This window comes from Octopus bimaculoides, chromosome 9, assembly GCF_001194135.2.
Source record: "Octopus bimaculoides isolate UCB-OBI-ISO-001 chromosome 9, ASM119413v2, whole genome shotgun sequence".
In the NCBI taxonomy this organism is placed as follows: domain Eukaryota; kingdom Metazoa; phylum Mollusca; class Cephalopoda; order Octopoda; family Octopodidae; genus Octopus; species Octopus bimaculoides.
The window spans coordinates 90,586,887-90,603,560 of NC_068989.1; the positions used below are offsets into that span (position 1 = coordinate 90,586,887).

At 40.7% G+C, this 16,674-nt stretch overlaps 1 protein-coding gene across 10 annotated transcripts in view; it reads left to right on the forward strand.

The window, feature by feature from the left end:
• The window catches only part of LOC106868309 (A-kinase anchor protein 9), a 351,276-nt gene that overhangs the window by 80,664 nt on the left and 253,938 nt on the right, over window positions 1-16,674 (forward strand). For all 10 annotated transcript variants that reach the window (XM_052970882.1, XM_052970883.1, XM_052970887.1 and 7 more), the window contains 3 exons: window positions 403-522; window positions 10,851-11,100; window positions 12,278-12,360. In XM_052970882.1, the coding sequence (XP_052826842.1) occupies window positions 403-522; window positions 10,851-11,100; window positions 12,278-12,360 (453 nt within the window). The remainder of the gene's footprint in view (window positions 1-402; window positions 523-10,850; window positions 11,101-12,277; window positions 12,361-16,674) is intronic.

Here is a 16,674-nt window from a genome sequence, read left to right on the forward strand (position 1 = left end):
TATGTATATATATATATGTGTGTGTGTGTGTGTGTGTGTGTGTGTGTGTGTGTGTATGTGTGTGTGTGTTATGAGGGGAGTGCACATATACCTGTGTTTTGGCATGACATGTGCTTGTGTGCAATAAACTTCCATCTAATAGATTTGTATTATTAAAATGATCATCTATAGCTTTTGTATATGTGTGTGCATAATTATATAAACGCATACATTTATGTAAGTAGTTCGTCTTCACAAGTGCGTACACACTGACATTTTATGTGTGTGTGTGTGTGTGTGTGTGTGCTGGCATGCACTCACACACACAGTCCTAACCTGTTCATTTGTATGCTCAACAATGAAAGAAAAAAAAAAAGAAACTTGTCCAACATATACCATTCTCCTTATGTATGTATTAAACAGATTCTGGATGAACTGCGCAAGGACCTTACCGAGGACCAGCAGCACAAACTGGAGCTGGTCATCTCACAGATTGTCAAACAACATAAAGCGCATCTCGACCAACTCACCTCACACTACAAGGTAAGTGCCACTCTCCTCTCTCTCTCTCTCTCTCTCTCTCTAATTCTCAATTTTTGTTTGCTTATTCACACACACACACACACATTCACTGATTTAAATCTTAATTATAACTGGCTTAACTTACATCTACAATCTCTCACTCATTTACATAAACATATACACATATACACATTGTAGCTGTCTGACTCCCTCTCTCTCTCTCTCTCTCTCTTACACACACAAGGTACACTCATACACATCTATTTCATCAGCTTTATTTTACACACACACACACACACAATTGCATGGATTATAAATATATAAACAACTTATATATATATATATATATATATATATATATATACATACACACACACACACACACACACAGTTTCCATCTCGCACACATATGTACACACTCAAAACCTATACACACATATACACTTATATATGGGAACACAGTTACATATTTTTCATAACCATCTCTCTCTCACACACACAAACAGCACACACACGCACACACACGCACACACACACACACACTTATTTACTTCAATGTTTCTCACACCCATCACACACACACACACACACACACACACACACTTATTTCCTTACTATGACATGTGCACACTTCCATATATACATATATCTATCTCCCTCATAAGCCTCACACACTCTGCTCTTCCCGTACCTCGTTGTCCTCCTCCTCCTGTACCTTCAGCTCCAGTAAAAAAACACCACATGTTGAGTCCTCCATAATAACATTGATGTTGATAAACTATGTTTATTGTGATGCTGTTCTGCCAGCAATGGACCACCTTAGCAGTGTCACCATCATCATCATCACCATCATCGGTGCCACCAACAAAGAATGATAGCCATCTTAGCTTTCACAAAAGTCTATTGGTATATGAAAATGGTCAGTCTGTCACTCACATTCTTGCACTCTCTCTTTCTCTCTCTCTTTGTGCTTCTCTCTGTCTGTCTATCTGTTACTCTCTCTCTCTCTAGTTCTCTGTGCCTTTCTCTCTGTCCATCTGTCTCTCTCTGTTTCTCTCTCTCTCTCTCTCTCTCTCTCTCTGAGTGCTTCTTTCTGTCTGTCTATCTGTTACTCTCTCTTTCTCTCTCTCTCAGTGCTTCTTTCTGTCTGTCTATCTGTTACTCTCTCTCTTTTTTTCTGTCTGTCTGTCTTTCCTCTTCGCTATTTATTATTATTATTATTATTATTATTATTATTATTAATTGTTGTTGTTGCTGTTATTGTTGTACAGTGTCTGTTGTATCTTCTTGTTATTATGTTGTTGTTGTACATCGATGTTGTTCTCCCAGCTGCTGCTGCTGATGTTCTGATTTAGCCCCAGGTCAACCTTGTTCAAGCAAAGCTGTGATCAAAGACATCCCGACCATGACCAACCTATTTTTCCCCTATGTGCAGGAAGGCTGGATTACATTAGCCTCTCTGTTCTTTTTCTAAGATGGTAGGGTGTGAGTGGAGGCTGATTTGGCTGCTATTTCAAGCAGAATCAGTGACCTTGAAGAGCTTCTCACATTAGTTTGTGTCGTTGTTGTATGTTGGTGATTTTATTTGTTGTTGTTGCTCATCTTTATCAGTCCTGATCTCCTCCAATACAGTTTCAATCCGAAGCATTCCAGTTGTGCCCACCCAGTCTGTATATCACACATAGTGCATCTTGGACTACTCCACCAAATTTGTTATTTTAAAGATTAAAAAACAAAACGAAAAAAGAATTATTCAGGTCACTACCTGGAATTGAACTTGGAATCTTGGGGTTAGTCGCCCGCACTCTTAACCACTACGCCATATGCCCGTAAAACAAGTCTTGATAAATAGACAACAGAAGGGAATGATTTGAGGAAGATTTGTTTGTTGCCTCTAGCAGATCAAGTAATCACTCTGAAACTCCTTTGTTCATTCATGATGTGTTGTTGTTGTTGCTGCTGATGATGATGATGTTGTGCTCCATGTTTGTGTATTTATTTATATTCTGCATCACTCTGTCAAACTACTTATCTTCATCATCATCATCGTTCAACGTCCGCTTTCCATGCTGGCATGGGTTGGACGGTTTGACTGCAGACTGGCAAGCCAGGAGGCCGCACCCAGGCTCCAATCTGATCTGGCAAAGTTTCTACAGCTGGACGCCCTTCCTATCGCCAACCACTCCGAGAGTGTAGTGGGTGCTTTTTAAATGCCACCAGCATGGGAGCCTGTCAGGCGGCACGAGCCTGTCAGGTGGCACTGGCAATGACCATGCTCATCTATTTTAAATCATAATGCATTGACCATTTTTGTTTGATTAACTGTATTTTAGTTTTGATTCCATGGGATTGAGCCCTGTCTATGTACGTGTGTGTGGAGGGGTGTAGGCAGGGTTAAGGGGTTTAAGAAGTTTTCTTTATGTGAATCGAGTCCTTAGTTCAGTCTCACTTCACTGTGTAGCATCTCGGGCCTGTATCTTGGGAATGAATTTGGAATGGGAGCAAAATGTGTTGGAAATCCCTCAGATGGACTGTACCTATACTGAAAGGGTCAGTTGGCCCCTTTTTATACATACACACACTCACACTCACTATGTCACATTGGTTCTACCTGAAAACTTCTTCAAACAGCCAACTACACCCTGTGATATGCTGATTCTTAATGGTACATGTGTCTGTGGTATATTCAACCAGTTCTACTATAATTCAATGATCAGGTTGTTCAATTGATTGAACAGCTGGGAAACACATTGTTGAAACCAGATGAACCATTCACATAGATTGTGTACGTGTCAGAAGCGTTCATTTATTATTCAGGTGGTCAGTTGTTGAATTGGTTGTATTTGCAGATACAATATATATATATTGGGTCTATTGAGATCAGGTGTGTAGCCTCAGTTCAGGTGGGTAGAGCTGCCTTTCATCTTCTTGGTTTGATAAATCTGAGTACCAGTGAAGTACTGCACCTGGCTTAATCAACTACACCTTCACCTTAAATTTAGGGCTTTGTACCCAGATCATCGTCATCATTTTAACATCCACTTTTCTGTGCTTGCATGGGTTAGATGAAGTTTATTGAAGCATTCTTGTTCTCTATGGCTAGATGCCCTTCCTGTCACCAATCCCCACCTGTTTCTAAGCAAGGCAATATTTCTTCATAACCAGATATGTCTTTTAGCAGAATATTAGAAATGAATGGCACTGTTTTTGTGATGGTGGCACTCATTTACAACTCTGAGGTAGCTGAGTATTATGGCTGGTTGCTGAGTTGCACTTTTGCAGTTCAAGCTCAATTTTTGATTGATGATTGAGCCATGTTACCACAGATCAGTCTGTGATAAACATAACAGTGCTGGTGGCATGTAAAAAGCACCATTTGAGCATGGTTGATGCCAGTATTGCTTGACTGGCTCCCATGCTGGTGGCATGTAAAAAGCACCGTCCAAGCATGGTTGATGCCAGTACTTCCTTACTGTTCCTCGTGCTGGTGGCACACAAAAAGCACCATTCAAGCGAGGTCGATGCTAGTACTGCCTTACTAGCCCTCATGCCGGTGGCACATATAAAGCACCCACAACACTCCAAAAATACCAGTTTTCAGTGATGCAATGCAACAGTATTGAAGAATAACTCTGACCGTAATAATCTAAGACTAATGGAAATATATAATATTTGCACGACACACCTGTGTAGTGAAGATACTTACTTCCCTGCTACTTGGTTCCAGGTTCAGTTTCATTGCATGGTACCTTGAACAAGTTTCTTTTACTTTAGCCTCAGGCCAACCAAAGCTCTGTGAGTGAATTTGATCGATGGAATCTCTATTGTCATCACATCCTGAAAATCCAACAAAGTGTTTAACCAAAATATGCACAAATGAACACACATATCCATATACACCCAAACATTGGCTTAATGGTTTAGGCACCTGCCCCTCCAAAAACAAAAACCCCTACACACATACCACCCCTCTCCTGCATATACTTTCACCCATCAGACTCTTGGATTACAACCAAGGGACCACTCAATAGACCCTTTTTCATTTGTGTCCCACAACTTCATTTTGTCATTTTGCACAATGCCCAAAAGCTGGATATGACATTTTTTTTACCATATCTACCATCCCTGAAGAGCACATGGTACTTATTTAATTGACCCCGAAAGGATGAAAGGCAAAGTCAACCTCGGTGGAATTTGAACTCAGAACGTAGCGGCAGACAAAATGCCGCTAAGCATTTCGCCACCTTTTATTTGTTTCAGTCATTTGACTGCGGCCATGCTGGAGCACTGCCTTTAGTCGAGCAAATCAACCTGAGGACTTATTCTTTGTAAGCCTAGTATTTATTCTATTAGTCTCTTTTGCTGGCCTGCTAAGTTACGGGGACGTAAACACACCAGCATCGGTTGTCAAGTGATAGTGGTGGGGAAAACACAGATACATAAACATACACACACACACACACACACACACACACACACACACACACGTATATGACAGGCTTCTTTCAGTTTCTGTCTACCAAATCCACTCACAAGGCTTTTGTAAGCAAGCTACTTACCCACACAGCCACCTGTACCTTCTGGTGGTAGCCTCAGCATGGGTGAGCTATGGGGACTTGGTCGAAGCACAATAGCGTCTATAAATTTATCATTGGTGGTTCTTTTACTTGTTTCAGTTGTTAGACTGTGGCCATGCTGGGGCAGCACCTTGAAGTATTTTGGTTGAATGAATCCACCCTGTCTTTTAATACAGTTACTTATTCTATCAGTCTTTTTTTTGCCAAACCACTAAGTTATAAGGGCATACACAAACCAACACCAGTTGCCAAGCAGTGGTGGGGAGAAACATATACACAGTGTCACACACACGCACACACACAATCATATTCATCATCATCACCACCACCACTATCATCGTCAACATCATTTAACACCTGTTTTCCATGCTGGCATGGGTTGGAAAGTTTGACAGGAGCTAGCAAGCCAGAGAGCTGCATGATGTTGAATGTCTACAGGCTTCTTTCACTTTCCATCTACCAGATCTACTCACAAGGCTTTGGTTAGCCTTGCCCAAGGTACCACCACATGCTGAGACTGAACCCAGAACCATGTGGTTGGGAAGCAAACTTCTTTCCCAAAAAGCCATGCCTGCACCTGGTGATGTAACTCTTGATTGTTGTTTGTTTGTTTTTGATTGTATTGTGGCATTGGCCCAGGTGTGGCCATGGGGTAAGGAGCTTGCTTCCCTACCCCATGGTTCTAGGTTCAGTCCCACTGCGTGGCACCTTTGGGAAATGTCTTTCACTATAGCCTTGGACTCAGCAAAGTCTTGTGAGTGGATTGGATGTAGTAGACGGAAACTGAAAGAAGCTTGTCACGCACACACACACACACACACACACACACACACACACATATCATCATCATCATCATCATCATCATCATCATCCTGACTGGCTCCTGTGCTGGTGGCATGTAAAAAGTACTCACTACACTCTTGTAAAGTGGTTGGCATTAGGAAGGGCATCCACCTATAGAAACATTGCTAGATCAGATGGGAGCCTGGTGCAGCCACTGGCTCTCCAGACCTCAGTCAACTCATGCCAGCATGGAAAACGGACATTAAATGATGATATATAAATATATGTTATTTTGAGGAGATAAATGCCTCTTAAAAGGGATGTTAACATCCAAGTTTCTTATATACTGTGTGAATATATATATATATATATGTGTGTGTGTATAGACCGAGACCTCTGGAGATATGGTGGGATTGAGAAGACCCGGCAAGTAAAGTGAGATCACAGCCATAGCCTATACCAGTGTCACATAACCAGTCCATTTAAAAAGTACCTTTGAATCGTCGGGCGACATTCTGTCCTTGAGGAAACCCATTGGGTCAAGTAAAATTAAAAATCAAATCACAATCAAATGGATATTGTAGTTGACTGGCTGTCATGCTGGTGGCACACAATAAGCACCATTCATGCGTGGGTCGTTGCCAGTGCTGCCTGACTGGTTCCCTATGCCGGTGGCATGTAAAAAGTATCATCTGAACTTGCTTAAATGATGATGATGATGTTTGTGTGTGACTCTTTATGTCTGTGTTTGTCCCACCCCTCCTCCTGCTTCATAATTGGTGTTGGCTTATGTCCCTGTAACCTAACAGTTCAGCAGAAAAAACTGATAAAATAAGTACCAGGTTTAATGAAAAAAAATGCTATAGGGGCCGGCAGTGCCCCAGCATGGCCACAGTCTAATGATTGAAACAAGTAAAAAATAAAAACGATCAGGTCAATGACTGATGAATTTGGTGAGGGTGAACTGTGTCCATTTCATGTCCTGGTTGTCCAGTAGTTTGATGGTGGTGGTGGTGGTGGTGGTTGTGGTGTTGCGTCGTCCGTGGTATTGGAGGGTGGATCAGAATGTAGAGGGAGATAACTCCATACCATTCCTGTCTCTGCTATTGGTAACAATGGGATTTGAACCACTGACACGCATTCAGTTGTGACTGTGAATACTACTACTACTACTACTCCTTTTTACTAAAGGCACAAGGCCTGAAAGTTTGGTAGGGGAGGGGACTAGTTAATTACATCGACCCCAGTGTTTCACTGGTACTTAATTTATTGACCCCGAAAAGATAAAAGACAAAGTTAACCTCGGCAGGATCCGAGCCCGGAACATAGTGATGGGTGAAATACCTCTAAGCATTTCGTCCAGTGCTGTGCTAACGTGTTTGCCAGCTTGTTACCTTAATTACTGGGTGTAATAATTAACAATAATAATTTCCAATTTTAGCAACAGAGGCCCATCAGTTTTTGAAGGGAGTGGAAGTTGATTACATTGACCCCAGTACTTTACTGGTACTTATTTGACCCCCGAAAAGATGAAAGACAAAAATCGACCCCTGTAGCATTTGAACTCAGAACGGTTCTGCCACCTCAACAACTTAGTGATAATAATAATAATAATAATACTAATAATAATAACGGTAAAGTAGATTTGATAATCTCTTCCCGCCTCCCCCACCTCACTGTCTCACTGCAGCATCACCTCTCACTACCCCTCTATTCACACGTCTCCCTTCACTACTCTGTCACATCCTATCCATCTGCGTGTTTGTCAGCGTTGTTGGTTATTTTTGGGCAGCCTCGTCTGCAGTTTGGGATGGTAATTACAGGTTGGAGAGAGATCCGACGTTGATCCTGCATGTCATCTTAACAGGATTACATTGTTGTTGTTGTTGTTGTTGTTGTTGTTGTTACAGTTGCTAATTGTAATCATTGTTATCTTCATCGTAGCCATCATCATCATCACAATTATGATGTTAATGATGAATGCAATGGTATAAATGATGATGATTTTAAAGTTAGTGATGATGATGATGATAATCTTAATGATTTGAATATCTTCCAAAACTGCCGTGATTGCACTTCATTTCAGTTTATTTAGAGAAGGCATGAACGTCATGAAATCTCATTAATTTCTTTCTGTCTGTCTGTCTCCATCATCATTGTCATTACATTACTCATTATAAATATCATGATCACCATCATCACCACCATCATCACAAACCCTTCCGATCATTTTCCTCATTATCGTTGCTGTCGTCATCATCATCTGTGCTGCAGCTGGCCAGTTCAATAAGGCGTTGGGTCACTGACCCAAAACAGCAGACGATGTCCTTGACGTCATTGTGTCCAAGGACAAGGCACTTAACTCTTGCTGGCTCACCCCACCTAGCTGTAAATGGGTTACATAAAGAACCGTTTAATTAAAAGATTATTGTGATCACTTGCAGTGGTGGTGGTCGTGGATAGCGATAGTAATGATAGAAGTTAAAGGAGGTTCTTTAACCTTAAGTTAGTCCTGATCGAGTAGACCTGTGGTCAATGGTATTCACATCTTCGATCCAGGCATTCGAAATTCAGGACTGTTTTCCCGTATGTCCTTCCTTTATAAGTCTTTTGGGTGTGACTTTCAGGAAGATTTAGCTGCTATATCTAACGAACCAGGTGACCATGTAGGACTCTTCTGTTGGCCTCATGTGGTGTTTGGTGATGGTTTGGTGGTTGTGCTGGTGGTTGTTTAACTCCAGGTCTGTCCTGATCAAGCACACTTGTGATCAAGTGAATTCCAACCATGACCATCTTGTCTTTTTTCCAACTCGCAGAGAACCCAGAACCACAACTTTCAAGAAAAATTTTTTTTTTATCTCTAGAATAACATTTCTCCATGCGGCTTTTATAATCTGATCAAGTGTCATGTGAGGATTTAGCTGCTGTTTCTAGTGGTAAAGTTGGTCAGTGGTAGTGTGAAGTGGTAGGAGCATGTGGTACAGGTTGTGGCGACTCATGTTGGTGGTGTTTGTGTTTCAATTTTCCACACTTGATTTGAATTGTGTAAAGTTGTCGGTTTAGAGAATGAGTTTGGGATTTGTGAGATTAAAGGATTTTGTGTTACATACTGGGTGTATGTACGTACATGTGTACGTGTACATATAACATGATCGTATTTATCAGGAATACCACACACATGTACATGCACGCAACCACACACGCATATATAAGTGTGTTAGATATTTTTTTTAAAGCTGAAATGATGCAAGGCAGGGCCCCAGCACAGCTGCAGTTCAATGAGTGCATCGAATCAAAAATAATATAGTTGAAGCAAGTAATAATAATAACAACAAGAACACTCAGAGAGCGCAAACCTCTGCCAACGCAACACCAACGTCCTCTCAACGATTAATGAGAGATGATTTTTAAAATGAGAATATCTGAAATAAACTCCACTGATTTCACAAACAAGAATACTAAAAATGAATCTAACCGCTCTCAGAAATTAAGTAACAACTGGAAAAATAATCCAGAATCCTTGTCTGGTACCGAATCGATCCCAAAATCTAATCAGTTTGTGCCAGTCACGAGTCCAAACATCCCTGAAAGTTTCATCCGAATCCATCCAGTGGTTCTTGAGATATCTTGTCCACAGGCAAACAAACAAACAGACACGACTGAAAACAATATCTCCACCTTCGTTAAGGCGGAGGTAATAATAATAATAATAATAATAATGATTTCATTTATTTGCCACAAGGGCGAAGAATGAGGGGGACAATAAAAGACAGACATAAAGTGTGTGTGTGTGGGGTGGAGTTTACATATAAGGAAATGATAAAAATAATAAAAAAAAGGATGGAAGAAAGAAAGTAAGTATACACAGTATAGACTGGAAAAGAAGGGACATATGCATAGCATGTAAAGTTAAAACAAAAAAAAAAGTGGCGGGGAGAACGATAGAGATGTGGCCCTCCTTATGCAGGAAGGCCTCTAGGGATAATTGAGGAACCAATAATAAAAAAATTTAAAATTATTTCTTGTTCTCATTTGATTATCTCAAATCCATGTCTTCCACAGTTACTTCCCTTGTCGTTCTTGGCCTATTCCCTTAACCTAGAACTGCCATTACCATTTCATATCCATACCACACAACTGTTTCTCCTGTATACTCATGTATAGTCATCATCGTCATCACCATCATTTTATATCCCCTTCTGTGCTGGTATGGGTTGGCAGAGTCATGTATTTCTGTAAGGTTACTACTCTCCTAGGCATGAATAGGAGTCCATACCTCTCTTTTCTATTTTTATTTTGTATGATTCATATGGCTGAATGCCCTTCCCTACACCAGCCACTTCACAGAGCTTATGGGGTGCATTTTTCATGGCACCTGTGCTAAAGAGGTTCTCGTGTCCTTGCCAAGACAAGACTAAGACTCCTCTTGATGGAATTGAGACAATTATGAGCAGTGGTTTAGACACTGACGATTTGGCTCGGCTGACTGGACATTCAGCCTGAATTTGGCAAAAGTACTCATTGGTCTCTCTCTCACACACACACATACACACACACGTGCGCGAGCAGATAGAAAGAGTAAGAAAATGGTAAATAAGTCAGTGTTGATTCTGCAACACCAAAGAGATGGTACCAAAACATCTTATACCCTCAGTGTTCCGTGAACTTCATGGTCAAGGTCTCTCCCCTGCTGTATTGGCCTGGCTATATCTGGTTCCTTATACCTGTTAGTAATACTATCTTCATTCACCTGTATTTTTTCTTCGTTTAACAAGAAATATGTAGTGGAAATATGGTCACCTTGGAGTAATTCAACTAAAGTTGTGTACAAAAATCTACTGGAAGTGTTTTACTAAAGTCATAGAGAAAAGATGAAAATTAGTCAAGTTTCTGTATTTTATTTTTGTATTGCATGTGTATCTTGCCAGGAGCAGATGTTTATTTCTGTATTTATTTACTTATGTATATTTTTTATTTGAAACCCCTCAGGATGAACTTAACCTTCGCATCAAAGCCACTCGTCTCACTGCTGAACAGCTGCACAAGTCCGAAGCTGAGTTGATGAAAGCAGCTTTGGAGGAGAAAAAACAGAATGAACTGGCTGAACTTCGTGACATTTTGGCCCGGTACCACAATGAGGAAACTGACCGGCGCGAGGGAGAGTGGTCCTCTCATTTAGAGAGGCTCCGTCAACAGTACGACTATCAGCTGGCAATTGGTCAAGAACCTGCTCCGAAAGGTTTGTCCACTTCACTACTTCTTCATCTGTGCATAGCTTTGTGTAAACATAATTTTTTTTTTACAAGACTCAATATATTGCCAGTGTGGCTCAATTCATCATAAACCTAATGAAAATAGATATTGGCTGCGAGCTGGAAGAATCGTTAGCACGCCGGGCGAAATGCTTGGCAGTATTTCGTCTAGCGTTATGTTCTGAGTTCAAACTCCGCCGAGGTCGACTTTGCCTTTTATCCTTTCGGGGTCGATTAAATAAGTACCAGTTACGCACTGGGGTCGATGTAATCGACTGAAACCCTTTGTCTGTCCTTGTTTGTACCCTCTATGCTTAGCCCTCTGTGGGCAATAAAAATAAAAAAAAAATATATATTGGCTGCTGGTAGGGACACAGTATTTTGTTTATCAAAATGAAATACTTTGTCCCTACCAGCAATTAATATGCCTGTACCACTTGCCAGGAATGTGTTTCAAATGTAAAATTGGCTTATCCAACAGTTGTTGCCATTGTCAGCGTTTTATCATGTGTCTGATAATATATTTGGCTTTTTCTTGACCGCTTCTTTCCCTCTGTCCATGTTTATGCCTCTGATGACTAAAGAGGCCAATTTGTGCATGGAAATATCGTAGAAGCAGGTCATAGTCCAGCGACCATGCTGGGGCCTGACCTACAAGGGTTTAGTTTATCATTTTGACTGCAGTATGGTGCCTATTTTATTGTTTGTTGTTTGATGAACTGCCAAGTTACAAAGTATGAACACAAACACAGTCTAGGTGCAGGTTCGGTCCCACTGTGTGGCATTTTGGGCTGACCAAAGCCTTGTGTATGGATTTGAGAGATGGAAACTGAAAGAAGCCTGTGTGTCTCTGGTTGTCAAGCAGTGGTGGTGGAGAAACAAAGACACAGTGTTGGTGTGTTTGTGTCTCTGTAACTTAGCAGTTCAGTGAAAGAGACTGATAAAATAAGTACCAGACTTCAAAAAAATGTACTGGAATCAATTTATTTGACTAAAAATTCTTCAAGGTGGTGCCCCAGTATGGCCCCTGCCTAATGACTGAAACAAGTAAAAGAATAAAAGAAAGAAAGAATAATACTTTGTATTTACATTCTCACTTTTTCTTCATCGTTTTGTATATTTCTTACTTTTGTTGAGTATCCTCCATCTCTGTTCTTTCCGCAGGTGCTGTGGGGACCCTGGAGGGTGCAACCCTTGTCACAGAACTCACCAAGCGCTTGAACGATGAACACAAGAAGTTAATAGAGGTAAAAACAAAATGCAAACTGCCCATTCACAAAAACACCACGTCCTTTTGTTTTTTCGACATGTTTTCATTTTACTTTGTGTTTGTGTTTAGGTAGGGATCGGGTGAAGGAATCACCGTTAACAAACTTTATTAATTAAGGTGCCGAGCTGGCAGAATCGCTAGTACACCAGGCAAGACGCATAGTGGTATTTCGTCCATCATCTCGAACTGAGTTCAAATTCCGCCAATGTCTACTGCCTCTCATCCTTTTAGGGGTCAATGAAATAAGTACCTGTTGATCACAGGTGTAGATGTAATCAACTGGCACCTCCCCACAAAATATCACTCCTTGTCCCTATTGCAGATGGGATCATTATTATCATTAAGGTAAGGTGGTGAGCTGGCAGAATCATTAGCATGCTGGGCGAAATGCTTAGCGCTTTTTTGCCTGTTGCTACATCCTGAGGTCAAATTCCACCAAGGTCAACTTTGTTTCCATCCTTACGGGGTTGATAAAATAAGTACCAGTTGAACACTGGAGTCAGTGTAGTTGATTCACCCCCACCTCCCCTTGTGGTAAAAATTTGAAATAATTATTATAATTAAGGCAGTGAGCTGGCAGAATCGTTAGCACACTGGGCAAAATGCACAGTGGCACTTTGGCACTTTGGCTGTCTTTTGTCTCTTGAATTCAAATTCCGTTGAGGGTGACTTTGTCTTTCATCCTTTCGGAGTCAATAAAAGAAGTATCCATTGAGCACTTACCTCCTCCCTCGAAATTGCTGGCCTTGTGCCAAAATATGAAACCATTATTATTTATTACTATTGAGTGAAAGAGCAGTGCATGCCATCAAAGTTACACTGGGGTACAAATATATGAAACCCAATGTACCCATCATGACTACCTGTCTGATAAGGGTACAACAGGTGCATACACCACAACTGCCCGAAATTGGTGGCCTTGTGCCAAAATTTGAAACCATTATTATTAAGTGGTGGACTGGCAGAATTGTTTGTGTTAGACAAAATGCCTTGCAACATTTCATCTGGTTTTTTTCAACCTGAGTTCAAATGCTGCTGAGGTCAACATAACCTTTCATTCTGTCAGGGTCAATAAAGTCAGTACCATCTGAATACTGGGGTTAATGTTATCAACTAGCCCCTCCCCCCTCTAATTTCAGGCCTTGTGCCTCTATTAGAAAGGATTATTTTTATTATAAAGGAAGTGAGCTCGCAGAATCATTCGTGTGCTGGGCAAAATGTTTCCTGGCATCATCTCTATCAGGTTGACATTCTGTGTTCAAATTCCACTCAAGTTGATTTTTGCCTTTCCCCTTTTTGGGGGTCGATGAAATAAGTGCCACTTAAACACAGGGGTTGATGTAATTGATTAAACCCCCTTCCACTACATGTGCCTATAGTAGTGTTTAGTACAGTACAGTTCTATATTTAAGAGATGAGGAATTATGTACATTATTTACATTGTTTACATTTGACGGATATTTGTCCTCATCTTGTTTGTTGTTAACACAACGTTTCGGCTGATATACCCTCCAGGCTTCATCAGGTGTCTTGGGGGAAATTTCGAACCTGGGTTCTCATTCCTAAGGTATTTTTCCATGTTATTATTATTATTATTATTATTATTATTATTCAGGTCACTGCCTCGAATCGAACTTGGAATCTTGGGGTTAGTAGCCCGTGCTCTTAACCACTACGCCATATGCCTGTGGCATATCTATACATTGGATTGCAGAGGCATATGGCGTAGTGGTTAAGAGCATGGGCTACTAACCCCAAGATTCCGAGTTTGATTCCAGGCAGTGACCTGAATAATAATAATAACATCGAAAAATACCTTAGGAATGAGAACTCAGGTTCGAAGTTTCCCCAAGACACCTGATGAAGGCTGGAGGGTATATCAGCCGAAAAATTGTGTTAACAACAAACAAGATGAGGACAAATATCCATCAAATGTAAATAATGTAAATGATGTATTCTAATCTTTATTATTATTTTATGTTTATGGAATAACTTTAACCTCTACATGCCCCATAAAAAATTTCACTGTATTTAAATTAAACGTTATGGTAAGCCTTCACAGTCTGGAAGAGAAGGACAGCATGCAAATGTTAGTTACAGGTGTCGACTTCCTACCTGAGCATTTTGTAGACTCAATCAGATGCTTCCTGGCAAGTTCATGTCTAAACAAGTAGGAGGCACAACCAGGGGTGTATATATGGGTCAAGCCTTCAGATTAAAACTAAAAATGATTTCCTAACCTCTGGTTCCCCTCTCCAGATATTTCCAGTTATCATTTCAGTGAACTCCAGTGCCATTCTCCCATGTTTCACTTCCTCCAACATGATATCATGTGACTGCCAACTCTTGACATGTAGCTTTATCATTTAAACAACTGCAGCATGAAAGATCTTCTCCCTCCCTCTCTTTCTCTCTCTTTCTATTCGCTTTGTTTGCATCTTTTTGCTGATGCCTTAAAACCCCAGCTTCTCTTGAGCTGTTGTCCAGATAATGTGTGACTATTTAACATATTAACTTCCCAACAACTGACCGCTGGTACCTCAGTGGTGCAAATCCTCTGGCATGCTGTAGTAAATTAAATTTGTTTTTCCCCATTTGTTGCCGTGTGTGCATCTGCATTTTTCTCTTCCTAATTTATTACTGACTGACAATCCGACAATGACCTCAACATTGACTTATAATCAGCTCTCTTGTGCAAGCGCTGCCAATTGAAAGTGCCATCTGCAGGTTTCAGGGGTCATCAAGAGAGAATGTGCACTGTTTCAGGGCTTTCTTCTTGATGGCTTTATAGTGCCCTGCCCACTGATTAGCCCTCAACCATTGATAGTTGATCTTAAGTCCTTCATCTTGAGACCATCAGCATCATTCAAATTTTGGATTGATGCAGATCTAACTAGCCATATAAGCCAAGATGTACCTGCTTTATCCATAATGAGGTTTCATCAGCCCTTTTCAGCCCATATCCAATGGCTGGCTCTCTCAGCTGTTGACTGGGTTTCTTTCAAGGTATGGAACAATGACTTCTGCTGCCTACATTAACACAAAAACTGAATCCTTTTGGTCTCTAAAAGGACTGATTATTTTTGCCCTCATGTAAGACACAGCTAGGGAAACCAATTCTCCAGTGAACAGTAGGACCTCAGTTTATGAATAATTTTGTTCCTGAAGGCTGTTTGTCACCCAAAATATTTGTAAACCAAATCAGTTTTTCCCCATAGGAAATTTAAGGGAAGGCACAGGGAATTCAAGTAGAAAAGTGCCCCGAGTGAAACCCAGACAGTAACTGATGTTCTCCCACTGATGCTCCCAGCTTGTTGCTGCCAGTTTGCATGTCTGTTATTCACCCAAAACATTTTATGTTTGAAAAATTGTTCATAAACTGATTTGTTCCTGATGAGAGGCATTCATAAACCTAGGTTCCACTGTGTTTCTTTGCAGTGATCAGAAATTGTGTTTGAGACTGAGATAATCTAAATGGCCAATTAAGATTAACACACTAGCTAAGACTGGACGAAGGAGACTTATTCAACCAATAAACTGGTCATTTCAGCCTATGTGCTTGGCTGAGACTGGACAATTTAGACCAACTAACTGGCTGAAACTGGAGAATTTAGATCAACTGGCTGGCTGAAATAGGACAATTGAGAGCACTGGTTGGCTGAGATTAGATAATTAAGGCCAACTGGTCGATTGAAATGAGACAATTTAGATCACCTGGTAGATTCAATTAGTTGGGACTTAGTTGAGATTAACTGGTTGGACATAACTGACCAGTTGAGACTGATTGATGAAGATCAGCTAGGGTTAGCTAAAACTGTTTTTCAAACCGTCTTATTGAAACTGGTCATCATACTTGACCTTCTTGGATCAAATAGTCTGGCTCATATTGGACCAAAGACAGCTCAAAATGACCAAGCGGAAACCTTCGCTAGTAATAAACCTGACATAGATGGAGTAAGACTGGTTGCCATTCTGATGATGGGAGGCAGATAAATGGATCAACCAACTGGGACCTTTTGAGACTTGATGAATTGAATTTTTGGTTAATTAACCACTAGCTAGTTCTGATTGTCTTACTAAATCATAATGCATCTCTATCTGTTGTTTTGTCTTGTGCTGTGGAAATTAACGAATTGTCTTCGGCTACCGTTAACATCTCTGTTGTGATTTGTCCGTGTTCTGAATGCTGCTGAGCATGTAAGATTGTTGAATGCTTTTCAGAGCATGAGAATTTTTTTTCTCTTTCTCCCTCCTGTCGTCTTAACGATACAGGCGTTTGTAGGTATGGGAA